The 27,950-nt window shown below is 41.9% G+C and overlaps 1 protein-coding gene across 4 annotated transcripts in view; it reads right to left on the minus strand.

Moving 5' to 3' along the window:
• The window catches only part of LOC134864810 (glutamate receptor 2-like), a 64,023-nt gene extending 37,024 nt beyond the window's left edge, over positions 1-26,999 (minus strand). For all 4 annotated transcript variants that reach the window (XM_063884078.1, XM_063884076.1, XM_063884077.1 and 1 more), the window contains exons 1-8: positions 26,700-26,999; positions 12,598-12,738; positions 9,074-9,313; positions 8,223-8,344; positions 6,701-6,775; positions 5,840-5,893; positions 2,146-2,304; positions 192-359 (exon numbers count right to left, since the gene is read on the minus strand). In XM_063884078.1, the coding sequence (XP_063740148.1) occupies positions 192-359; positions 2,146-2,304; positions 5,840-5,893; positions 6,701-6,775; positions 8,223-8,344; positions 9,074-9,313; positions 12,598-12,738; positions 26,700-26,769 (1,029 nt within the window). In that variant the 5' untranslated portion in view covers positions 26,770-26,999. The remainder of the gene's footprint in view (positions 1-191; positions 360-2,145; positions 2,305-5,839; positions 5,894-6,700; positions 6,776-8,222; positions 8,345-9,073; positions 9,314-12,597; positions 12,739-26,699) is intronic.
• Between the last annotated feature and the right edge of the window lie 951 nt (positions 27,000-27,950).

A 27,950-nucleotide genomic window follows, 5' to 3' on the forward strand; every position in this document is an offset into this window, starting at 1 on the left:
GCTGCCTTAAATATCCCCCCACTGACAGGTGCCATCTTAACGAAATAATCACTGTTCTTCACATCACCTGTCAGCTGTCATGATGTTATGGCTGATCGGTGTATGTTACTTAAAGGCTGAATTATTTGAACTCTTATATTATCAGCTTCAATAGAAATGGGTCAGTCTCTCGCTTTTCTTAATGAGGTTACCTGTTTGAGGGCACGTTCAATCTCCACCCCTTGTGCCCAGGGAACTGCTGGGTTGGCCAAACAGTCCCCACTGTTGCCACGACGACTCATGTCTATTCTCTGCTTGTGAAGAAAGCGGAATGCCTCTGTCATCACATGGACAGCATCATAGGTGAGGGCTGAGGTGTACTGTAGGACACAGACAAAGGTTTGAAAATCACAATCATCTCTGAATGATATGAAATATATAAATGATTCAAGCGGGAAATTGTCTTAGAGTCAGATGTTCCATTTTAAAATAAAATAGATGAAAAAAAAAATGAAATAGAATAAAAGAATATCAAAAAAATAAGATGCTAAAGGTGTCTTGTGTCTTGTCTGCTTTTACTTCCTGTGTTCTCCCTCCTGTGCCGGATTGTCTGAGTGTTTTCACCGGCTGCCCCTGTGCTTCAGCTCCCCTCCCCAGCTGTGATTAGTCTTTTGTGTACTTAGGTCTGTCTTATACCTCATCTGGTCCCATTTTGTATCAGCTTTTGAATGAAGCTTGCTTTCGTGTGAACGTCAATACCACCAGCTAGTGGTTTACGTTTGGGTTTTATTTCCTACCAAACCCGTGAGTTAAACTGGACAATCTGGAGGAGGTGGATATGGGAGGACGAGGAGGAAGCTGGACTGTATCCTGGAGAACCCCCTCCACCCCCTCCATGCAGAGCTAGGGAGGAGGAAGAGCACGTTCAGTCTAAGGGTACATGCCAATTCGATTAACTTGCATCCCTGCTTCCCTCACTTGCGTCTTTTCCTTGTGCATTAGTCCCTCCCAACAGGGATGCACGGAGAGACGCAAGGAAACCACGTGAAGAAAGAGGAAACAAGGAAATTAGTTTTAACAGCAATGGGACGTCCTTTCCTCCGGGGTGTCACGTGAAGCGGCATCCGTTTGTCATGACGCCGGTACAGCTGGATCGTCTGACAGCAGCCAGCACTGTTTTATTCACACACAACCCCACCCCCACCCCGCACCTGCTGCCTGTTGGTACACATTAACTGACATAAACATTTGTATATTTTATTGTAATCCGATATGTTTTTTTATAAAATAAGAATTCATTCCCAAAAAAAGGTAAAAGCCAATCTTAAAATGTATAAACAAAAGTTCTTGCTGACATTAAATCTGTCTCCTTCTATGATGTATTGGAGATCAAATTAGTTTGTCCACTTTGTTGATAGATGATACATTAATTAAAACAGTATAAACTGAGGAGTGATTCCCTTGAGTTTAAAGTCTTCACTGCGCTGTTAATCTTCTCTAACGTTAAGCAACATCAGATCAGTGGATGCACTGCAGCATCCAATCAGTGAGTCATACACAGAAAGGGGGCGGGGCGAGTGGCTGAGGATTTCACCGAAGGATGGTCTGGTCGTCCCTCGGTTATCGCTCCTCGGTCCTCCGACACAAATTGTCGCCATGGGACGCTCCTTAAGATGGCGCACCAGAACAACTTCAGGTGAGAGTGAGGACCGAAGACTCATCCTTGCTAGGCCAGTAGCCATCATGCTCCATAATCAAGGACATACCCTCACTTAAGAACTTTGATAACTTTAAAAGTGACACCTTAGGCACATATGATTTGCACTTTATTTACCTAATATGGACTTACATTTGGTCACAGACTCTGATATATATTTTCATATTTACAATTATTCACATTTGTGTACATGTAAACAGTTTCACTGAATGCTAGTTTTGATATTTTACTATGTACTGGTATTTACATTCTTTATTCAATGTTCTTAATTAACTTAACACTATTTTTGTGTGAACTCTCCCTGTTAATAATTTTACTGCAAACAATGAATATTGCTTAATGACAAAAGATGTTCTGCTCAGTACATTAGGTCAGATTTAATTTGGCGTGATTGTGTTTGGAAAAATTATAACAAGCCTATGAACTATTGGTATATGTCCAAATCTTACTCTGATCCTTGAATCAGCTCCTGGATACTCCTTCTCTTCCAGGGCCTCCCATCGCTGGTCAAACTTTGAAACCACAGGATCATCGAAGTCTACTATCTGAAACCCAGACACATTCGCACCTCCATACTGGATTTTAGATAGGTCGCCATCTACAAAACCCTGAAACAAGATCAACACAACATGTATTTCAGTTAATGACTTTGTAGTTACGTTCTATTCATAGAACCACCAAATGTGCAGCAGATCTGCTATAGGACGTCCGACAACAAAAGCTTAAAAAACGTTAACAACCAGGCTTCTTTTCTATCCTGCTCTACTGAATACTAAGTGCATTTACTCACTCATGTTGAGGTATTTTGTACTTCTACTCCACTACAGTTCAGAGGTAAAAAGGTGCACTTTTACTCCACTACGTGTATTTAATCCCTTTAGTTACTTTACATATTTGGATTAATGATGTGAAATATAATCAACCCTTAAATTAGACTTTAGTTCACCTGGAGTAAATTCACAAGCTACCCTGCAGTATGCTGCAGTATGGCTGATGCGGAGGTGGCTGGTGACGTCATCCACTCCACTGTGGCCAAACTCCAAACACAACACCCAAATGCTTTCATCACCATCACTACGGATTTTAATCTTGCAAACCGGACAAACTCTACCTACATTCACTCAGTATGTGAAATGCCCCACAAGAGGCAACAACACTCTGGACATTTTATACGCAAATACAAAGAATGCATACTGTGCCACTGCCCTCCCCCCCTGGGCAGATCAGATCACAACCTCCCTCTTCCTGGCTCTAAAATGTCTCCCTCTTGTTCAGAGGCAGCCTGTATCCACTACTACTGTTAGGAAGTGGACCCCTGAGGCCAATGAGGCTCTACAGGACTGCTTCGAGACCACGGACTGGGATGTGCTTTGTGTGCCACATGGAGAGGACATCAACAACATGGCCGACTGCATCACCGATTACATCAACTTCTGTGAGCAAACAACATTGCCAGCTAAAACTGTTCACTGCTTCCCAAACAATTAACCCTGGATTACAAGTGACCTGAAACAGCTTTTTAAATAAGAAGAAGGAAGCTTTCAAGTATGGGGACAAATCATTGCTGAGGAGCATCCAGCACGACCTGAGGGACAAGCTGAGGAAGAGCAAAGATTCCTACAGGAAGAAGCTTGAGGCCAAGCTCCAGCAGAACAACAGCAAGGATGTGTGGACTGGAATAAAAGCCATCACGGGGTTCAAGGGGAGAGACTGTGGGCACCCCGGAGAGGCTAACAAGCTGAACACCTTCTTCAATAGGTTCTCCTCCCCGCCCCCTGCTGCTGTCTCCTCCACTTTACACCTCATCTTCACCACTCATCCGGGTTAATCCCTGCTACCGAGACATCAGAGCCCCTCCCCCGCCTCACCGTAACCACATGCCAAGTGAAGAGACAGCTGGAGAAACTACACCAAGGCAAATCTGCAGGGCCGGACGGCATCAGCCACAGGGTTCTGAAGACCTGCGCCAGCCAGCTGTCTCCGGTTCTCCAACACCTGTTCAACCTGAGCCTATTCTGGAGACCATCCTGGTGCTGTGGGAGACATTTTGCGTTGCTCCTGTCTCTAAAAAGACTACTCCTTCTTGGCTCAATGGCTATCGGCCAGTAGCTCTCACATCTCATGTGATGAAGGTGCTGGAGAGACTGGTCTTGTCCCATCTCAGACCGCAGCTGAGATCATTTCTTGACCCTCTGCAGTTTGCCTACCAGCCTCGCTTGGGGGTGGACGATGCCATTATCTACCTGCTGCAGCGTGCTCACTTGTACCTGGATGGATCGGGATGCACTGTGAGAATCACCTTCCTTGATTTCTCCAGTGCATTCACACGATCCAGCCACGGCTACTGGTTTACAAGCTTCAGGCTATGAGGGTAGACGCGTCCACCATCTCCTGGATTGCCAACTACCTCACAGACAGGCCACAGTATATCCAGCTGGGCAGTGTTCTGTCTGATGTGGTGGTTGGTAGTACAGGAGCCCCACAGGGAACTGTGTTGTCTCCCTTCCTGTTCACCCTATACACCACTGACTTTAAATACAACTCAGAGTCATGCCACCTGCAGACATTTTCGGATGACTCTGCAGTGGTAGGGTGTATAAGGGATGGACGGGAGGAGGAGTACAGAGCGCTGGTGGAGGATTTTGAGGAGTGGACTGGAAAAAACCATCTGCTTCTGAATGTGGCCAAGCCCAGAGAGATAGTCATTGACTTCAGGAGGAAGAGGACGTCTTCACTGCCCCTGTGCATTCTGGGTGAGGATGTGGCTGCTGTGGAGGATTACAAGTACCTTGGAGTGCACCTAGGCAATGGACTGAACTGGAGGGCCAACACTGATGCTGTGTATAAGAAGGGGATGAGCTGAATCTATTTCCTGAGGAGGCTGAGATCCTTCAACGTGTGCAGCAAGAGGTTGAAGATCTTCGACCAGTCTGTTGTTGCTAGTGCACTCTTCTATGCTACAGTCTGCTGGGGGGGCAACATCAGAGCCGGTGACACCAGCAGACTTAAAAAACTGATTAAGAAAGCTGGCTCTGTCATCGGCATCAAACTGGACCACTTTGAGGCTGTGGTGGAGAGGAGGACTCTGAACAAACTGTTGTCCATCATGGATAACCCCACCCACCCTAACCACCTGCAGCTGGAAGGACAGCGAAGCTCCTTCTCCAACAGACTGGTCCAGCTCCGCTGTCACAAGGACAAATACAGGAGAACATTCCTGCCCACTGCAATAACACTTTTCAATAATTCCCCCCTGGCTGGCAGACAACTCACTGCACCATAGCCTCTTTGTGAAATCGACTTAACATGCAACCTTGACATTTGTATATTTCTCATTTTTACTTTTAGTTCTAATTATTTGTTATGCTTCTTCTTTTTGTATTTTTTGTATTGCGCTGCTTTAATGGAAAAATGTCCCAGTTTGGGATTAATAAAGTATTTCTGATTCTGATATACAAAGTCATTAAACTAGCTGCACCTACTGCATCTACCTTCACTCATGTACAAGATCTGAGTACTTCTGCTTTTACTCAAGTACAAGGTCTGAGTACTTCTCCCACCTCTGATGACTTGCTATGCTAACATCAGCTAGGGCCTACGGGACTTGACGGTTCCCCACTGGTTAAAATACACAGGGAGTGGACCAAAATCAGCAGAAGAGAGACAGGAATTAAACAAACCGGAACACGGTATGGGCTCTTGTAGTGTTTTTAAAGACTTGTAATAGAAATGAAAATGTGAACAGACTAAGACAATGCTGCCTTCATTTTAAGCTACGTGGCTGTCGGCTCAATTCCAGCTGTTGCTAGGAAATACATTTTTTTTTTTTTTTGCAGAAGCAAACCTTAACTTTTTAATGAATATTTTTTTTCAGAACAATATTGTGAGTCCAGTTGTGGATTTGTTCAGTTAGCGGTAATAAGCAGGATAATGTGCACCGAGCCACTCATTGATGAGAAAATAACACCGACTGAGCAGGATTCCACATGCATGCGTAAATGAGTGTCCCTCTGAAGACCTGCCCTCCTGTCCCAACCAGCCAGTCAGTCAATGACAGTGATGTCAATACATGTCACTCCGTATGTTCATGCATCAGCAATACATAGCAGTTTTTGTTTAAATCAGACATAAATGGGGTCTCACCAGGTTAGCGATGATATAGTGGTACCCCTTCACGTGCCTGCCTATAGTGATCACCTGATGGGAAAAGAGTACAAGCTGTGTCAATACATTGTTGTGTGTGTTACCATTTGCCAGCCTATCGCAGCTGTCTTGTCTGTCTTGGGGGGGGCTTTAAGACAGTGGCTAATGCATCACTGTTTTGATCAGTCACTCTCACACCAACCAGACTACAAATGTTTTGATATTGACTGTTTTTGAAGACTTTTTTATGTGTTTACAATGTATTTGTGTAATACAGATGTGTGAATAAGCTTTGCTGTAGTTTCATAAACTTAAAGCAATTCTGACAAAATGCATACAGCCTACAGCTCTGCCCTGAGGTCTTAAAAATATCACCAGTGTGAGAGTCAACATGGAGAGCCAGTGAGTGTCGAGCAGTTCACCACGTGTGCAAGCTGAGAACACACAGCATGCCATTTCATCATTGTACACTGTCCCTTCACAAGTATAAACACTTGACCTTTATTCGTGTAAGAACATATCAAGGATTCCAATTGAATGATTAGTATGTTGCTTGTTGTTAACAAAAAGTACTAAAGATAAATAGAGGGTTAAGAGATTGATTGCCCTCAGGGCTGAGTAAGTTTAACTGGAACCTGTTGCGAAAAACAAAGTCAACCAGAAATACGGGAAACTAGAAATATTTGAAGTTCCCTTTTAAGTGTCATATAATGCAATCTGAGACCTTTTGGAGATACTAAATTAAGTAATGTATTTGAAAGACATTTAAGACTGCAGAGGATGAATCACAAATGGATTGGATCGATATTATTAATAATATAAGTAAATAATATAATTTGTAGTGAAAAGACTGCAACCAACCTGTTCCATGATGTCTCTGACTTTGTCTTGTTCACAGTCCAGGATTATACGTCGTTCTTTACGGATCTCTAGGTCCTAAAAACATCCAAGTCATTAGTGTTGTGCACCAATGTAAAACTCCCCAAAATTACTTTTTTTTTTTTAAACAAACAAAAAAACACCATCATATTACTGCACACAGCAAAACAGGTTTGTTATGTTTATTTTCTAGATCCCATGATATAGTTAGAATTTTATAAACAAGTCAAATGTCGCATTAATTTTCTAAGAAGGTTCCTGTAAAGGAAACTGTATTATGTTACTAATCTTCGATCTGTACTATCTGTAATTATTAGTTCATGGCCTGAATATGCAAAAATCTGAAGGGCATATTCATGAATAAACGCCTCCATTACATCCCTTCATTTTATCCCAAAATAAATAGGTTTGACCAGTTATCTAGCTCTTTGGCACCATGCTAGGTGACAGCCTGTTGCAGCAGTTCCCTGTCATTTATTGATATAATGTATTTTTTTTCTACTTTTAATCTTTTATCTAGCTTTTTTTCTTCACATATTTATTCAGGCTTTGGACAGCCATGGCCACGTATTTTTTCGAACATTCTCTGGTCATTTTTCTGTTACTTTCGGCACTTTTTGTAATGGAGAGCCACGCACAAAGGACCGATGGAATTGTTTTCATCTGCGACCAGCTGATTACGCTGTGCAGACCCTTGCTGCTGCCCGGAGACTGGCATTACATCCCGGAGGAGCTACGGAGGAATCAGCGAGGCTTCAGAGCTGGAACCAAGCGGAAGACCAAGAAGAAGAGGAGATATAAGCCTTCCGTTCCGGCTATCGTAATGAGGAACGTGAGATTATTGGCATATTAGATGGACGAGCTCAGCGTGCTGACAAAGACCCAGTGGAAGTACCGTGAGAGCAGCCATATGTGTTTTACGGAGACGTGGCTGCACTCGCATATCCCGGACAACAGCACGGCTCTCTACCTACATTCACTCAGGTTTTAGCTTTGATTACGGCACGCATTCGCTGTGACATTGTTTCCACAAGCTTCTGCAATGTCACAACATTTATTTCTGTCTTGCATAAATTTTTCGCCAAGATCTTGTTTTGATGACGGGAGATTCGAACCACTGCGCAAAGTCTCCTCCAGCACATCCCAAAGATTCTCAATCACGTTCTGGACTCTGTGGGGGCCAATCCATGTGCGAAATGATGTCTCATGCTCCCTGAACCACTCTTTCACAATTAGAGCCCGATGGATCCTGGCATTGTCATCTTGGAACATGCCCGTGCCATCAGGGAAGAAAAAATCCATTGATGGAATAACCTGGTCATTCAGTATATTCAGGTAGTCAGCTGACCTCATTCTTTGGGCACATAACGTTGCTGAACCTAGACCAGACCAACTGCAGCAACCCCAGATCATAGCACTGCCCCCACAGGCTTGTGACCTTTTTTTTGGCTGGGCAGTGTACATTAGACTGATCCGAGCCATTGGAAAGAATATATATGAGTACCTGGAACAAGGAGCGGTAGGCTTCATCCTTCCTCTCATCTTTTAGATTTCCCACATTTATTGCTGTGACAACCCACTTCTTCTCTGCTGCAGTATCCAGTATTACCTGAAGAGTCGAAAGACCTGCACACAAACACACACACAAAAGAAGTATCTGATATACAAAGTGTATTTGTACATTGTCCCTGATATAAATACATTTATTAAACTAAAAATAATGTACAGGACTAAAAGGATAGCACTGGAGCTAAACAAGAAAAATATCTTATTGTTTGTATTGCTGGCATTTTTCTTGTGACCTAATTTTAACAAATCTCAATTCAACAATGAACATGCTTAACTAACTAGCATTCTTTAAAATCCTTAATAAAAAAAATACAATTTAACTTCCAACATACAAAGAATAACTACATCTGATATTCAAACTGACATTATTATTATTATTATTATTATTATTGTTATTATTGTTATTATTATTATTATTATTATTATTATTATTATTATTATTATTATTATTATTATTATATATAACGAAGATGTAAAGTGCATGTTATTTAATAAGCTCATTGGTTTAAATACTATAGTTCCTTAAAGTTAAGAGGTATGTAGAAGATGCCCACTAAACAAAGTGAGTGGATATACAGCCACTTATAATGCCATCACAACATCTATTCTATCTATTATTCTATATTACAATACAAAAATAAAGTATACTACAAATACTATTGATATTAGATAAATTATTTCATTTCAATTAATTGTTTGAATGAGAAAATAACAGAAAAGGAAGCTGTGTCTTCACAAGTTGATGATACAGCAACTCAGAGATAAACATCGATATACTCCAGTTACCTCTATCACTGTCGTACAGATAGGCAAACTTTTCCCATTTGTAGTACTCCACCAATGAAATGAGGGGCCCCTTGATGTCCGGCCTCATCTGGAGAACAAACTGATTCATTCCTTCTGCAGGGAAAGATGGTGTGATGAAGGACACGTGTAGCGTCTCACAGAAGGATGTGATGGTGTTTACCGACTTCTTGTCGTAGAAGCCAAAAATGGCGTAGACACCTCGAGAGAACTGAGAACAAACTAAGAGAAAGGGAAAGAGAGAAATATTTTATGAAAACATTAAAAGAGAGGAGAAAGGACAGGATTTGGAGAATTTAGTCTTTAGTTAAAAAAAACAGTTTAAAGTGGTTGACTACATTTATTTATTTGAGGCAAAACTAACATTACTTCCATTTGTGATACATGTAACGTGCATGTAAGAGAGGCGATGGCTCACAAACTCTAAAGTATTGGCTTGACCCAAGGCTAATCTCATTTTGTAAATTGGTTATTGACACTTTGTCCAAAGTCTCACTATGTATAATTGAACCTGACAACCTAGTGGCCTTATAAGTGTTTCACTCAAAGACCTACAGTTCTCTGCTCTTCCCCCCTCCTCCTCCTAACATGGCTTAATGACTTAGTGAACAGCTTACACTACATAAACTTGAAATCTTGCTGTGGTATATTGACCACATAGTGTTTGTTATGTTACAATGAAAACTGGTGCTTTTTTGACCTCAGTGAATACGGTCCTGGTTAACCTGTTGTAGTGCACATGCGCAGTCTGAAGGTGGAGTAAAGCTGTGAACGACATAGTGGTGTCTATCTCCTTAATACACCACAGAAAATTGGTGACGAGGATAAAACTAACGTTCCCTTGCCACGAAGGCGAGACACCCGGTGTCAGTGGCAGTTCTCCGGTGGGCCTAGCACCTGGCAGAAACAACTCCTCCGTCGTCTTCAAACTCAATGGGAATGGGAACAGCTAGGTGCCAGTGGAGCGCAGCTAACGTTAACTAAGTTAGGCTAACAGCAGCCACTAGCAAAAAGCCCACTCAGCCACAACGACGAACAAGCCGCAAAGTTGAGCAGTGTTTGCTAAGATTAGGTCATTCAGCTACACTCACTAACATTACTTAACTAACTCACAAAAAAAGAAATGTAAGTAATATACAACTATAAAGGTCTAACTCGATAGCAAAGAACAAAATGGCACCTGCTGCTTCAGAACAGAAACTTGGACTGACAAAATGTCTCTGCCTATCACGGGCAAAGTGAATTAACAAATCACTATTGGTTCGTTCAAAATTCAAATAAAAATGCATCAAACAAATAACTCTGATTGGTCTAACTGTACAGAATTCTGCATCAACGGTGGATGGTAATGTGTGACGTATGTCCTTCTATTATTTTTCATTGGCTATGGGGCCAAAACCGTTGTGCCCCACCGCTCATCATTGAAATCGCGTTGAGCAAGTGCACTGTGTTTTTGACTGCTAACCTGGTTAACAGGGGCTGAGGGGCCAGCCCCATGCCCGTTGAGGAAGACTGCTAGGAGAAGCGCGACCATTACTCAACAGGTACAGGAAGCGATTTAGAATGTACCAGACAGTTACAGCGCTACCATTGTCATATTATGTAATAAACACGCAATAATGTTAGTTACAAAATAAAATACATATATGTTACTTGTTGTTAGTGGAAATCGAATTATTGATCATGTCGTGAACTGCGCCACAGCGGCCACTAGTGGTGGGGCCCGGCCCCACCGGCCCCTAATGCAGAGACACCCCTGTTCAGGTGCAACGGAAAAAAATACAATGCAAATGAGTAACATTTCAAAGAGACTAAATGCCATAATATATATATATATATATATGCCTACATCAGGTATGAAAACATGTGATAGGGAAATATCCAACCAGCAATCGCAATGTTACGAGTGCTTCAAAAAATGTTAAACCATCAGTTTATGCTGGATGGAGTGTGTGTGTGTGTGTGTGTGTGGGGGGGGGGATACCTGTACTGCATTCTCTTGTGATGGGGTAAAGTTGATGGTTTTGCGAAAATAAAAAAAATATGATAAAGAAAGAATATTATGTTATTTTTATTTATTGAATAAAATTGGACTACCTTAAGTAGATGTATATTAAAAAGTGGATCTGTGACAATCAGGGATTGCAGGCGATGAACCATATAACATGTTCCCTTTTCACTGAGTGGACATTTTTGACTTTCTCCAGCAAATGAGGCTTTAAAAATCAGCACATTGTGTCTTTGTAGCAGGTGCAAAACAAGAGTATACACAGCAGAGAATGAGGACTGCATGCATTCACTGCCATCACAATACTGTGTACTCATATAGCAGAGCTCTGAGCCTCAGGCCATCATTACATCAGGCTCTCATGAACTCAGAGGATATTTCATGCATGGCATCCTGATTCACATTGCTTCTTTTCTTTGCTCCACAGTTTAACTGCCTTGCACAAACGTAACATGACTCTACACTGCCCCAGTTAAAAAATTAACGAAAGAAGACAAAAATAATGTTAAGAAAAACAACAGTAGGCTGAGCCATCAGCACATACAAACACACTGCCAATCCTCAGACACCACGCTGGCCAAAGGAAGCAATAGAAGCCGCTGATATCAGGACAAGGAAGCTCCTTACAATGCATGGAGGGCTTCACCCCAAGTCCAGCCTCCTGAGACCTTGGACTCCTGAGTGTCAGAGCCACTATCGAGAATGAAACAACAAAGATCCAGGACTACATCAGGAAGAGGGCCACAACTGACGACATGCTTAGTGAATGGATCCAGCAGTAGAAACCTAATGAGGAGGCAGGCTGTCATGATAATAATAATAATAATTTGAATTTATATAGCGCCTTTCTAGGCACCCAAGGCTGCTTTCCATGTTGTGAGGACCAACAGAAAACAAACTAAAAAGTAGGGCAAATAAAAGAGTAGAAAAATGAATAAAGTAAAATAAAAAACAAAACAATGGCAGTTGTGGTAGAAGAATGGGGGACTAAGATGCGCTGTATGCAATGTATGGGGCGGTAGTGACGGCGCATGATTGGGGTGCAAGCTAAAATCTTGACTAGGGCAGCAGATAGGTCAGGGACGGGCCTGGCCATGATACACGCCACCTGGTGAGCTGTGTAAGGAACGTTGCCTTGCTCAGGGACACATCCCTACACACCACTTGGTCTTTCGGGGACTTGAACCGGTGACCTTCCAGTTCCCAAGCCACCACCACCTTAGGTATGCATGGAGAATGTCTTTTTTTCATTTGATGTTTTCAGATGATGGGTTGCTTAAGTACAACAGTGGCTGGGCATCAGCTTGGCATGATGTGAACTGGCACCTCTCCAGCTACTAGTCCACACAAATACAATACAAAAGACATAGAAACATGCCAGACCAGATATTGATAATGAAAGCAGCCTCAAAATTTGAGTCAAGCTATGCATTTCTAATAACATTTTTCCTCTGTCGTTTTTCTAACCACGTTTGGTAAAAATAAATGTGATACTTACAGCAGTTAGTGACAGCAAAGCTGTTAGCCACCTCCAGGTTATCTATGTGTGGAGTCAGTCTGAAATCTGCCATTCCAAACTGAACCATTCCAACCCTGAACGCACTGTATTCCTGATCTGCCCCCCGCGGAAACAGACCACCTGTAAACATAGACACAGACAGACCATCAGAAAGAAAATGATTCACTATAGTTTTTGTATTAAGATAACAGTGTTTGTACTTTTAGTAATAATACATTTAATACTTGTTTTTAAAATGCATTTTACAAAAACAAATGTTGTTAGGGATTTATTTCAATGTATCATGAACCTTTAACGCTTAAATAAAGGAACTTCACAAATCAATCAAGGCACATTCATAAAATGCCAAGGTTGAAGTCAAGTCCCTAATTCTGTAGTCCCATTCACTATGTTCTACTACGAGTCACAAGTCTGATTTGTCATGTATTTATTTATATTTGTTTAAATGTAGCTTTCAGTTTGGTTCTTAGTAAACAATATTTTGTATTGTCGACATTGCTTTTATCTTTTTATTCACTGCATTGCTTTCATTCTGTCTATTTAACTGCTGTGAAGCACTTTAGGCTACAATTCTTGTATAAAATGTGAAGCTTATTATTAATCTTAATATTATTGTCAAGGTTGAGTTGAGTTCCAATATTGCTTCCAGCGCTCCATTCTGGTACCTTTAATGAGCTGCTTTACAAATGAAAAACGATGACAAGATGCATAATTGCCTAATTTGACGACTATGGTCGACTAGAAATAATTTACAGTAGAGGAGACAGTTATGAGAGACAAAAAAGGCAGTGCGGGCCACAGGCTGTATGCATGTGATTTTACAACCCAATCTCACTTCATGTTATGTTATAGTCACAAAATGGCATATTCATTTGTGTACATGGACAAGACTTTCCAATTTATTTTCGTGTCACATAAAAACAATGTATTTCTATTGGAAGTATGTTTGATGCCTCCACTACTAGACTAGATATAGAACAGAAAATATCAAGAAGATACTGTAAGTGTCAGGGTTGGGGAAACAGGACCCAAGTGCAGTAAATCCAGGGGAAGCAGGTAAGGGTCCAAACAAAAAGCGAGCTTTATTCAAAAGCTGTTGATGAAAACATGAATCAAGGGGAACACAGGACATGAAAAACACTTAGCTCCAGACATGAAGGGCGACATGAACAGGCAGGTAACATGGAAGGGATCAGGGAGGAAATGACGATGACCGAAAAGGGAAACAGGGACTAAATACACAAGGGTAATCACAAGAGGAGAGACAGCTGGAAGGGGGAGGAGAAACACAGGGGCAACAGGTGAACACAATGACACGATCAGGCACAGGAGGGAAACGCAGACAGGAAGTGAAGCTTAACGAGTGACACAAGAGGGGAAAACATTTCAAAATAAAACACACAACACAAAGACATGACAGATACGAAACAAGGATCATGACAGTAAGTGATATCTAGAATAAAACAGTTTAGAGCTGGATGTACAAAGATATTGGCAGGGGTATGAGCAAACGTGACCAACTAATTAGTCTTCTTTTAAACAGGCAAAAAGCATTGGGGGGTTAGGGTTAGACCTATTTGGGACTTGAAAATAAACTGTGAACTATATCTTGTTATACATATTTCTTATATGCATATAAGATATATGTATTGTAGATAGTATAAGAAATGTGCAGTAAAATGGAATTTTAATGGAGTACGACAAAGAAACAACAAATTGAAACGCTCAAGTAAAGTATCTATAAATTGTACTTAGGTACAGTACTTGAGTAAATTGACTTAGTTACTTTAACATAACATAAGATAAGATAAGATAAGATAAGATCATATCAGATCAGATAAGATGAGATGTACCTTTATTAATCCCCGTGGGGAAATTCAGTGGTTTAAGCAGCAACAGAATAAGAGTGAAAAACTGGACAGTGTGGTTCACCCAGGATAATAAAACAAAATTAAAATGATGTACAGGTAAGTAACTGTTCAAACAAAACACGATGTTAAGGACTTCAACGAACATATAAACAATTTTTATCCGGATTGTTAAGTATATTACATTGATTGATACGGGTAAAAGTATTTGTGCAAAAGTGCAGGTTTTATGTGCAGTCCGGGTTATTGTCAGTGAGTCACTTGGTTACCTCCTTGTTGTGCAGCCTGATGGCTACAGGCACAAAGGAGTTTGACAGTCGCTTAGTGCTGTGCCGAGGTGGGATGAGTCTGATGCTGATCGTACTCCACATCTTAACTAGCTCAGCATGGAGGGGGTGGGAGGGGTTATCCAGGATACTGTCCAGTTTCCTCCTCGTCCTCCCCTCAGCCACCTCCTACAGATTGTCCAGTTTAACTCCAACAACACAAGCTTGTTCAGTCTGTCAGCCGGGGGTGATTATCGGAGGTGTGAAGCTGCTGGAAGTGTCACCCAAGAGTGGGGTTGAATGGGGAGAGGCTGCTGTCCCCTGTGGATTGGTGTTGGGTGTGGTTGGAGAAGAAGTAGAAGAGGTGGGAAAGTGGGAAGTGGTGCCAGAGAGTGAGGACCCCTGCTATCCTGTTGAGCAGGAGATGGGAAGATCAAACCTGTTGAAAAACAGGTTTAGCTCTTCGCACCTTCAGGGGTCGCCTCCATAGCCGTGTTTGACTGTTTGAAGCCTGTGATCTTCCTAAGCCCTCTGCACACCTCTCAAGAGCTACTGGTCTCCAGACGTCCCTCCAGTCTGGCTTTGTAATTCTCCTTGGCTGCCTTTAGCTCTTTCTTCAGCTCTGTACAGCTTTAGCCCCCTCAGTGTCTCTTTCCATGAAAGCCCTTTTTTTCTTGTTCAACAGGGTTTTAATGTCCCCATTTATTGTTTGGGAAGCATCGTACCTTTTTGGTGGGTACAATGCTCTCCTCACAGAAACTAATGTAGTCTGTGATGCACTGTGAGAGTCCATGTCCTCACCATGAACTCTCTGAAACATGTCCCAGTCGGTTTTCCTGTAGCACTCCCTCAACTCCTCCTCGACCTCATCAGACCACTGCTGTACAGTCTGGATGGTGGTAGGCTGTCTCCTGACAAGGGGCTTGTATTTGGGAACAAGTCTGATCAGGTTGTGGTCTGAACTGCCAAGGGGAGGATGGTGGAGCTGTATGCCTCCTTAACATTGGCATACGGCAGGTCCAGTGTCTTATTGTTCCTAGTGCCACTGGTCACATACTGAGTGAAGTTTGAAAGGCTTTTGGAGACTTTAACATGGTTAAAATCTCCATTAACCATGATAAATGCACTGGGGTGCCGCTTCTGTAATCCCGCGATGGACGAGTGGATGACATCATTCGCTTGCGACGCTGCCTGGTGGGACGGTTCAACTTGGTGGGATGTAAACAACAACAGCACATGTGAGAACTCCCGAGGTAAAAAATATGGCCTCCAACTCACCGCCAACAGCTCAATGTCCGGAGTACAAATACTGTCCTTTACCGATACGTGTCCAGGGTTACACCATTGTTTGTTAATAAAGACGGCAAGTCCTCCGCCTCTCTCTTCTCCGCTTGTCTCTGTCGGCTCAAACCACAGTGAAGCCGCCTGACTCCACCAGTCTGGTATTTCCCTGTTAAACCATGTCTCCGTAAAGCACAGCAAACTCGACTTCTGGTACTCCCGCTGTGTTTTTAAAGTGCTGCGAGTTAGTCTGTCTTGTTTCCAAGCGACCTGACGTTCCCCATGATTACGGAGGGCAAATAAGGTTTAAATCTCCTCTTATGATTTGCTCTCTTTTGCCTCACGCGGACTCCAGCGCGTGTCCCCCGTCTGTGTCTGCGTGTAACAGCTGGTAAATCCCTCAGTGGCGCTGCAACTCGGCCCCGGAGGGAGAGGAGCGCCTCTCTTGAGTAAGAGATAGTCCTGCCGTTGATATCCATAGAAAAGATGTTCATAACATGATCCAGTGTTTTTGTTAATAAACAAAGTAATATCAAACATAATATTAATATTGACTTTATATTGAAATGAAAATAAACCAGTAAAGAAATTGAGTTTCCAATGTCCTGATGAGCTCTGACTCTCTTCCTTACTGAGTGCAAAAAAGTCTGACATTATGCAATTAAAATAAAGACGTAACAACCCTGTCAACACGTCCAGTTGGGGCCCATATGGGCCTCACTTGGGCTAGTTGGGCTTCGGCTGAGCATGGGCTCATCGTGGGCTTTGTTGTTGGGCCACACATGGGCAGTAGATGGGCTAACCATGGGCTCCAGCTGGGCTACACTCCAAGGTATTCCAAATTGATTATGTCAGACATGGATGCTATTGTTATATTTTATCAATAGCCACTGGGCTAGGTCCACTTTTTATACGAATGTTAGGTTAATAAGCTATTTAGAAGGGTAGCCATAGCCATTTAATAGCGGTCTTAACCACTATACGACTTTCAGCAGACAAATTTGCTAACGGTTTCCCATAAAATGCTCGCATTACACTCTGGAAAGCTCCAACCCCATCACGGAGCAAAATAAAGAAGACTGCCCAGCAACATTATGTTCTCCTGACAATTGTGACTATGCTGAGGAGATTTTGAAACTCTTTGTAACATATTTTGCTGCGATTTATGGCACTGAATTTGTCAGCTATAACATCCATTCATTGATCCACCTAGCTCAAGATGCACGGAAATTCGGCCCGTTGGATAGTGTGTCAGCTTTTCCCTTTGAGACATTTTTAGGTAAGCTGAAAAAACTTGTCCGTCGGCCTCAAAACCCTGTCCAACAACTCGTCAGGAGAATCCATGAGAAGCAGAAAATGGCAAGCCAAAAGACCACATCAGTTTTCAGCCCACTTAAACAGCTCCACTTTTCTGGACCAAGGATTAATTCAATTGCAACATGGGAACAATACAGCCGTTAGAATGATGGACAGACACTGATCTCCTCCTCTCGTGGCGATGACTGTTTTTCTGTAGGGGGAAGGGTTCTTGTTGTGCGGAACATTTTGTCACATTCTGGAACTGTTAAAGTCCTGTGTCATTTCTTTGAAACTGCCAAATCCTTTTTCACCTATCCAATGGACTCATCATGTCTTGGAATTCTTTTTGTTTTCAATTTATATGAACACTTGCAGCTGTTACCTGTGGAGGGGTTAAGAACAAAAATGGTTTTGTTGCCATTCAAGACTGGATACGTGGCATTACCACTCCTGCACTAGTGTGCTATTTATTTGTTTTTTTATTGTTTGTTTTAATTATGAATTTATGTATTTTTATGTATGTATTTGTCTTTCTTTAAGCATGTTACCTTTCGCGGTTGAGTTTATAAATGGAGGATTGGCAGTTATAGCGACCAAATGGTTTACCGGGCCTGAGGAGGATGAATGCTTCTGGCCACCAGCAAGGATGAACATGACAAAGGCAGTTGTTGAGCAACAGGACCCTCACACTGACTGGGCAACATACAAGTTGACTGTCAAGAGAAAAGCCGGTAATGTGTCCATGTGTATTAATGTATGATATTATCGGACATGATGAGTTCACTGTTGATTCAATTTAAATTTGCTCCGAATGAAACTAATTGCCAATCATTTGTCTGTCTCCCACAGCAACGTATGAAATTGCCCGCACAAAATTATTTGAGTAGGAACAGAACACAGATGTACCAACTGAGTCAGATTCTACAGAGACTATGGGAAAGGGGAAGCGCAAAAAGAGGTGAGGCTATTTGAATTATGAAATGGTAGTATACTAAATGGATAATGACACTTTGAATTTCCCAATGACACAGGAAGGACAAGGTTTGTGGGAGTTTTGTTAAGTGTATTTGCCTCAAAGCTGTCAAAATGAGGGAGGAATACAACAGACATACGATTAACCAATAAATAATATTAAATGTGTTACTTTTATTAAGTGATTAATCACATGTTTAAGAGGGAAAAGAGATGTATAAAAATGGATGTGTGCATGCCTGAATGGGGCATGGGGTGTTGGAACAGATGCTAAGGATCCATGTGAGGGGTCTCTCGGGTATCCAGAGTGTAGTCATACTGTATATAGATCCGACCCTCCAAGATTTTGCGATGTAGCGATCACAACTATTACGCAAATTCAACCCTTTTTGGAAAAGCTCCCTCAAAATCAGGCATTTTAGGCCGCAACAATCTCAAAAAAGGCCCGCAAAATCCTGGGAGGACTGATAGATCTGTACTGATGTAAAGTGGTGTCACCTGTAAAGTGTTGTCACCTTTAACCAACTGTTTTTAAAATGCTTTAACTCACTGATTGTGCTTATATATTATACATTTCTAGGCGAGTGATTTTGTCCAGTGATGATGAGGATGATGACAATCGGTCCGGCAGCCCCATCAGGCCTACATCTCCATCCACCCTCAGGTCATCACCTCCACCGCCTCCATCCACCCTCAGACCTACGCAGACACCTCGACCGCCTCCATCCACCCTCAGACCCACGCAGACACCTCCACCGCCTCCATCCACCCTCAGACCTACGCAGACACCTCCACTGCCTCCATCCACCCTCAGATCTACGCAGACATCTCCACCGCCTCCATCCACCCTCAGATCTACGCAGACACCTCCACCGCCTCTGGGTAACCATAGATGGCCCAATGTTTCAACCCGTCACCACGTCACCATGTCACCAGAAACCCCTCGAACACAAATCAGGGACAACATGTTTGTTCGCATCTTAACAGTCCTTGAGAAGATGAAAGAGACCCAAAAAATCCAAGGGAGGATGTTACAAACGCTTCTACAACAGCGTGGCAACATTGGCACCACCGTCTCTTCTACCACATAGAGTTTCTCCCTAAAGACAATTAGTGATGTGGAAATCATGGAAGAAAAACTGGCAAACCCAAACTTCATGTCCGAACTGGTATGTATGTTAAGTCTAGGGTAGTGCAACTCAATTCAATTTTATTGGGGGGCTAGCAGTGAATTTGATCTGAAACTTCCCAAGTGTGATCACATCCATGCTTCTAGCAGTTTTTTTCATGTTGAGTGGTTTACTCCAGTGAGCAATACAGATACATTTGCTTTGTATTGCCTTTGTTCCCCCTCAGGTTGCAGCTGTGGCTGACATAGGGGGGGCAACTGTTGACGAGGCCACAAGAAGGATGATAACCTTCCTCCTAGACCATGGCCTATCCAGGCAGTACAACTTTGTGGGCCAAAACGGGAAGAGAGAGTTCAAGGCCTTAAAACTGTTTGAAGTAATATATGGTAGGTGTGCATGTGGATAATGTTTTAAGTTGTACCGATACTAGAAAGGTGTCACAATACCCTAATGTTATAAACATGTTGATTTTAAATATTGTGTATGCAGGGTGTCCGCGCGGTAATAAAAGATAGTAACTATCTATCAGCCAAAATGAAGGCCCTTGAAAGGTAGTAAAAGATAACAAACGCAATGTGAATTGGTAGTACATTTTTCATCACTACCTTAATATATTATGAGTTTCCCATTTGTGCTAAATATTTGGGTGTACGTGTTTTAACTTCATCTAATTAAAAAAACAAATGTATATACAGTGCTAGCAGGACCTGAGTCCGAGTTGATAGCCTATCAGAGTGACGCTGACGCCATTTTCCGCCTTTTACTTTAGTTGATCCAGGTTGATCTAACGTGTGTTGATATTAGCAGAGTCCGTATAGGCTATTAGACATTCTCTGTAGCTAGTAGCCACTTGGCGCTTCTATTTTCGAGCAAAGTGACAGCAGGAAATGGGGAAATGTAAGCAGAGATTAAAATTCTCCGTTGCTACGACGGATTTCCGTCAATTGGACTAAAAGGCATATGTGAGAAATATCTGATGAGAATTAAAAGGAAAGGGAAACACCGACAGCAACGTTAAAAGAATGGGATATTTTCAAAAGGCTTTCATATGCGTGAACGCAGTGCAGATGCACGTTTAGTTTGACGACTATTGTTGTGAGCGGTCGTCTTGTAATGAATTTAGCGTTAACGAGATTAAACAGATAACTTACCGTAATTACGCTGTACTCTGTATGAAAACACAAAACGTGGAGTTTTTTATTGAATGAAGAATAACGTTAGGTCATGTGAGATTTAAGCTATTAAAATGGGCAAACAAGATTAAGCAAGTAGGCAGATTATTTTATCAGGGTAGGAAAGGCTAATGTGAATCATTTTAGACGACAGATTGAGATTGCTCCTAAGCAGCATGGTACATTTTAAAACCTCTCCATGATTTGGGCAGCATGGTAGGCTAAATTCGGTGACAAAGGCAACTGACTGATGAGGTTAATCTTCAAGAAACTTTCACAGCAGCATAATCTGAAGTAGCCCTACATTGTACGGTACCATATAACACCATTTATGAACGAAGGCATGTCATTTAGTAGTCTAGCTTTGCACACATCATCATTGGTGGTAGCTAGTTAAACAAACAAACCAGAATGGCATCTGAACCGTGTCAAGAAGTAGCCTAGGCTGCAGGTTATGAAACATTTCAAACCCTGCAAATGCAAGCCAAGTCTACAGAGCCCATTTTTAAAAATAATGTCAGCCCATGATGGTGTTTGCTCCAGACAAGTTTGTTTATTTCCTGGTTTGGTCTAACAAATATGCAGAGTAATCTTGTGCCTCATTGTATCACTTTGTGTGTGAGTGTGTGTGACATGACACACTTTTATCAATTTTTATTAATGTTTATGGCTGTTGTCAAGTGTCATTTGTTTTAAGAAGTGTGAAGTTGACCTTATTAGGGTGGGGCTCAGGGTTATGGTTAGGATAACCGAAACTGAACTTGGCACTACAAAAATACATATTATTTAATGACAATGACAACACTTAATGATAACAGTTAAACATTAGTTTACCTACTATTTATGATGGGTGTGATGTCTCAAGACAGTCACACTTATACCTTCTAGTAAGTGGGTGAGGGATGGGCCATAATCATGCATGTGTAAGTGCATGATTATGCCAAAAACATGTTGGTGAACATGAATCAAAAGATTATAATTTGTGACTAACACAAAATGCCGTGAGATTGGGTTGGAGTTTAAGGGGAGCAAAACACTGCTCTGAATGTGTTGCTGTACAGGTTTTTGCTGTTCGCAGGAATGATTTCCTGTTTTGGTCTTTTTGGTATGTGGTGGAGAGGGTGGGCCAGTTTATCCATAATATATATCAGCTTGTGTCCTTCTCTCCACTACAACTCCGAAGGTGTGTCTGGTTTGCAGCCAATAACGTTGCCTGCATTGTTAATGAGTCTGCTGGTGTACCGGCCCGATTCTGCTCACCTAGTAGACTGAAGAACAGTGCACTGGTAAAAGATCTCCAGCATCTTGCTGCACACATTAAAGGTCCCGTATTATGCAAAATGCACTTTTAAATGTATTGAATTGTAAGAAATAATAATCAATATTATGTGTAACTACAATACTGTCTTACTCTGAAAACCGTTTTACTTTGAAACTGTTTATTTTGTAACTGGATGTTGTTTTTAGCCTCAGATAGCATGTAGCTAATATTGTATTGTATATATGAGTAGAGGGAGAAGGACACGTGGAGTTACATACTAAACACACCGCCTCTACCTCTCACTCATTGATGCTGCAATATTACTATTGTGTATGTGGTGTATTAAATCTGTTCATACATACAGTTAGTTAAATCGGTTCATAATACAGCTAGTTAGTTACTCTCTGAGGTCATGCAGAGTGCAGAGAAGACGTCGTTAGGGGGTCCATATGAACGGACACATGTCACTTAGTGAGGCATACATTGTTATTGATTACCTCCTGTGAGCACACACACTTTGGACACGCACATACATGTTTCTCCTATAAAGTGTGTGCACAAAGACTGTTCGGGGGGACTTCCACAATTGGCTCTGGGAACCTGGTATTGCCCGTGTTGGTGTATGATACTATGCTGTTGTAATAAACCTTATTATATACAAGCTGGTGTCTCCGGAGACTTCTTCATCATCTTCACAAACATCGCTTCAAGATATACTTCACGTGTTTAATAACTGATAAACCTCAAAAGGATTGCATAATAGAATATCGTAGGTGAGAGCTTCAAGACTACGCTAACAAGATGGCGACGGTGACGCCATAGGAGGACCCGCCCCCGACGACGTCAGCCAATAGAAGAGTCCGGAGAACCCCATGTGACGACAAGCAGCCAACAGGATCCAGCCCCCACTACCAACCAATGAGAGAACGGCAACGGAGCTCGTCTTATTTTGAAGTTGGTTATTGTATGAGCAAAGGGATGGTTCTATAAAACGTGTTTGTATTGTGAAATCGATCTCTCTTTTGCTCCGGACCGCCAGACAGTTACTACTGATGAGCTCCACTCATTCAGCGGCCTGTGGACGCGTGTACCGAGCTATTGAGCCACAGCTGTGAAACTTTTGTAAAACTGCTGCATCCTTTTATTAAATACTCCTTTTAACACTTATAAGAGGGGCTTCACTTCGTTTTCTTTTAAATATACTCCCGGACTTCGAATAAAAGAACATTTCTTACAGAAGACAATACAATACAAATATATCCCCCCTTTGTGTTAAGAGACTGAGAAAGTTTCAGAAAAAAAAGGTTCTCTCTCTCCCCCCGTGAATGCCGCTCCAAAAATGTGTCAGTCAAATGATGACGTAAAATTCATCATTGACGTCATTTGTGCGTCACTTGTTTCAGCAGGATGAATAAGAATACCAGACGCTGTGCAGCAAAAATCCGGCATCACTGAGTTTCTGCCATTGGTCATTGTGAAACGGTTATCCTCTGCAGTGTTCAACCTTTACCATGGAAGTGCTTGGGTAGGGGGCGGGGAACCAGAAACACTTCCGCAATGGGACATTGTCAGCAGCACATAATTTGAATTTAAAGCTACAGACATAGAATCAGCACTTTTGGAACAGGGCTGAAACAGAGGGGTTTATGGAATGCATTAATTCACGATCTGTTTGGTATTTCGAGCTAAAAACTTCAGAGACATGTTTTGTATATATCTGAGACCTATAATATATTGTTGAAATACTAATAATACCAGGGACACTGGAAGTAGGGGTGCTAAGGGTGCCGGTGAAGGACTATTGCAACACTGCAACACTGACGTAGTAAATGAATAATTTTTATTTTCAACTTTTTACTTTTCAAAATAAAAACATTAATTTTGTACTTTTACATAATCGTGATATTTTTGTTTCCTGTAGCATAATATTGAATCTAGCTTGTTTTTTGCTCCATTGCGCTGCGTTTGGTGTGACGTCATCGTCACCGGGTGACGTCACTCAGCACCCCCAACTCTGAATGACTTCCAGCGTCACTGAATAATACGTGACCTTTAAAGGATCTTAGCTTCCTCAGGAAAAAGAGTCTGCTTGTTGTACAAAGCACTCATCTATGTGCATCTTACAATTAATTTATGTTAATGTTAATCACGACAATACATGTGTAAGTCCAATGATAATACATGTTGTTGTGCTCAAGTACACAATGACATGCTGACTGCAGTGGGACTCAAACCTTCTCCCCCCTGATCTGAAGACACACTATCCCACTGCGCCACAGCCTCCCGCCACTCCTCCTTTCCATTGCTTATACACCCTACCACTGCACAGTCATCAGAAAATAATACAGCTGCTGCACCTAGCACAGCACCATCTTACAAACAATGTTACCAGCACCGCACAAACACTGAAATTGAAACTGAAAAGGCCCAATGTAACAACTACAAAAAGGACTTTTGATAGAAGTTTCAACATACATTGAAGCACATAGAAGCTTTAGACATTCACGAGGGGAACAACAAGAATGGATTAAGCTTCCATTACCACAGATATTGTAAGACGAGATAATGTGCAGCGAGGCAGTCATTGTTGAAAAAAATACACCTGACAACCATGCTTCACATTATTCTGCTTATTACAGGGCCACATACTAAACAAACTAACGAGTTGACTCCCAATATTAATTGAAATGATTTTATTGACTTTAAAATAACCGTATAACTTCTGCTGACCTGCAGTGGCTCAGTAAGTAGGGACATGGACTGGGAGCCGTAGGGTCGCTGGGTCAAGTCCCCTAACAGACCTAAAATATGGAGTGTGGACAGCTATTTGGAGAGGTCCCAGTTCACCTCCTGGGCCCTGCCGTGGTGCCCTTGAGCAAGGCACCAGACACCTGCTCTTCGGCTGCTGTACAATAGCTGCCCATCACTTCTAAAACAAGGATGGGGTAAAAGCAGGGATGGAATTTCACTGTCTGTGTCTGTGACAAATAAAGAGCGTTTCATCCTCTTATTCTAAGAAAGAAAAAAAACAATATCTATAACTATAACTGTCCAAGTCTGTTCATGGTTTCTCTTCACAGACCGTGTTACTTGTCTGTGTTCTTCTGTTGATTTATCTGATGTCCAACGTCTTTTAACGTCTTTCTTTCTCTCCATTGATCCTCCTTAGCATCGGTGTTGTTATGCTTAGCAATGGTGTGTTATCGAATATTAATAACCTCTGAAATATCTGAATTGATCAATCAGAATCAAGTATTTTAACTCAGCTGTGTAATAAATATATATAGGTGTCAATTTAGAAATGCAAGTATGTATGTCCATTATGGTGCAGGTTGTTATGAGTGCTTATGAGTTGTTGCTAGGGGTTTTTATTTATTCTGTTGATAGTTTCTGTATTATACTGTATATTTTTATTCCTGATTCATAGGGTTTTCCAAATTTCTATACTGCTGTTAAAAAATGTTAATACATCCTTATAATGTTCATAGTGTTATATATATAATATTAATATTTATATTATTCTTGAACAACCCTGCACTTTCTGTTATTTGGTTTTCTGGGAAGATGCTCACTACATTTTGTTGTCTTCAGTCTACCGGCACAAAGGATGTCCGAGGAATTTTGTGCTGTGCTGTGGAGGGATGAGTCTGTGACTGAACTTGGTCTTTATCTTTAATATATCTGCATAGAGGGGGTGGGGTGTTCTCCAGAATCGAGTCCAGCTTTTTCCTTCACCTCAACCAGATGGTGGTCCATGATCCCTTATTTCAGGCATCTTACCACAACATGTTCAAAAAAATGCTTTGAGAAAATGGAACCTTAAGTGGTAAATTCCATTCTCATTTATCAATTTTAGGACACATTCCTGCACCACTCTGTTCCCCCTATACAATCTTCTTCCCCCTCTGGACTGAATCAGACTGGTGCTACAGTGACTCAATATCCCCTCTAGAGGACCAGGTAGTATTTCTAAACAGGACAGATACATTTATCCCTGCAACACAATACAGACTGCTTTGAAATAACATCAACACTAACCTCTTGAAATGTTGTTGATAATGTGTTTATTTATGTGAAATCATGGCATAGGTGTCTATCTTACATGTCACCTTCAAAGAGGGCTGCTTCATCCAGCGGTGAGTGTTCCTACAAACAGAGTTCACTTAATGAAGGAGTAGGTTGTAGGGGCTCAATTGGAATTGGGCCACGGAGCTCCATGGATAAACACACAATACTCATCATGTTTTAAATTTATCTTTGGGTTGAATAATAATAGTTGGCAGTAAAATGAACATGACATGTAAATGTAACAACCCCTTTCATTTGATTCCATTTTCTTTGAAGCAACACAATAAGTATCATGATTTACATGACTAACTAATAGTACAATTTTAATTCAATGTGGCTAACACTGAATACAGTGGCTCAGGGTTTGTTGTGTACAACAGCATTTGTGGTCCAAAAAGGTATAATCTCAGGTAATACCTCCAAAGAGCTGGATTTTAATCATTTTTGATTGATCTATCGACAAACAAACGTGCACATTTGCGTGCGCTTACGTTTCAGTGGCTAATTAGATGCACGCGCATGTAGGCACATACACACACAAAAACAATGTTGACATATAAATAGGAACACTGCAGCAGCTGCTGTACAGTCAGAAGGCCTCTCTACTGAGAGCGGCACAGGGGGACATGAGAGAGGCCCTTCCGCTGGAGACAGAGACAGAGCGGGGGATGCGGGTGAAGCAAAGTGAATCATTTACACGTAGGGATGAACTGAGAGGCGAAGACAAGCAAGGAAGGGGGGGATGACATAAAATAAGGTCCTACCGATTTGGACACTCGGAGATCCGCACGACGCCTCGCGCCATAACAGCGTGAGTATCAACAGCAGCTTCATGGTGTTCAGATCCTCACGCGACGCCACAGCAGCCTCTGGTCGGTTCCTAGCAGAACATCAGCTCCATCGCGCGCTGCGTGCTCATGGCGGCAGTCTGGTCCGTCAGAAGAGTCTCGAGCTCTGCAGATGCCCTCTCCTTCTCCTGATATGCGCGTGCTGCTGCTGCTGCTGCTGCTGCTGCTGCTGCTGCTGGAGAGGGGTGCGCGCCGCGCGAGGTTTGCCTAGGAATACCGATGAGGCACGAGCAGGAACCGAGAGCAGCGGAAACGGCCGACACGAAACAAGAGCGCGTTAATGAGAGCAACATCAAGCTAGAAGACGAAAGCTCTGCAGCAGCTACTCTTAAATTATTCTGACAATGAAAATTGCATGATGGAGGACACGCATATAGTATATGTTTTTGAATATGACCGCTGATTTTCCCTGATGCATCACGAGAGGCCTATCTGAGTAGGATGTGAGCTACTCATCAGCCTCGCAGCTCTTTAACAATTCATATGTTTACACAAATGCTGATGCGTGCTCAGCTCATAGAACACCTGCTGCAGGTCAAACCCGAACAAAGACAGCAGCAGTATACAAATCTTCCTCCGGCACATCTGCAGCAGTGTCGGCAGACTACCCAACTCTTCTAGGGCAAAGAGCCCGTCTCGTTTACCATGCTTTGAGGATATGTGCTTTTTGATGGGTTGTGATATTTCATATACTGTACACTACACATTTAACTTTTAAATGGAACATTTGGTTACATTTTTTTCTGCAATAATTCTTGCAGTAAAAGTAACTGTGCAGCCCGTAATTGTACATTAACATGATTAAAACACAACATTTAAATGTGAATTTATAGAATGAAATGCTTGTTAAAATGTATAAGTGCAATGATAAAACTTTGTCACTTACATCAATAAATAATCATGATGAGTAATTGTGATCTCCATATTGATTAAATAAACATACTATAACCAGTTTTCACTCCCTATGAGGGACTTTATGATTGTATTGTGAAGAACCACACGAAAGGCACTAATATGGGAACGTTACGATGGTGAAATTCCACAACAGCAGTAACCAGCCAGGGCCTTCTTTCAGGAATTGCTGTGGCTAACATGCAATACCCCAGGGCAGATGTTTGGTGGTACTGTGGTACTAAAACATTGTATCCAGTCCTTCCACATGACTGG

The sequence above is a fragment of the Eleginops maclovinus genome, chromosome 5, assembly GCF_036324505.1.
Source record: "Eleginops maclovinus isolate JMC-PN-2008 ecotype Puerto Natales chromosome 5, JC_Emac_rtc_rv5, whole genome shotgun sequence".
NCBI classification, from domain to species: Eukaryota; Metazoa; Chordata; class Actinopteri; order Perciformes; family Eleginopidae; genus Eleginops; species Eleginops maclovinus.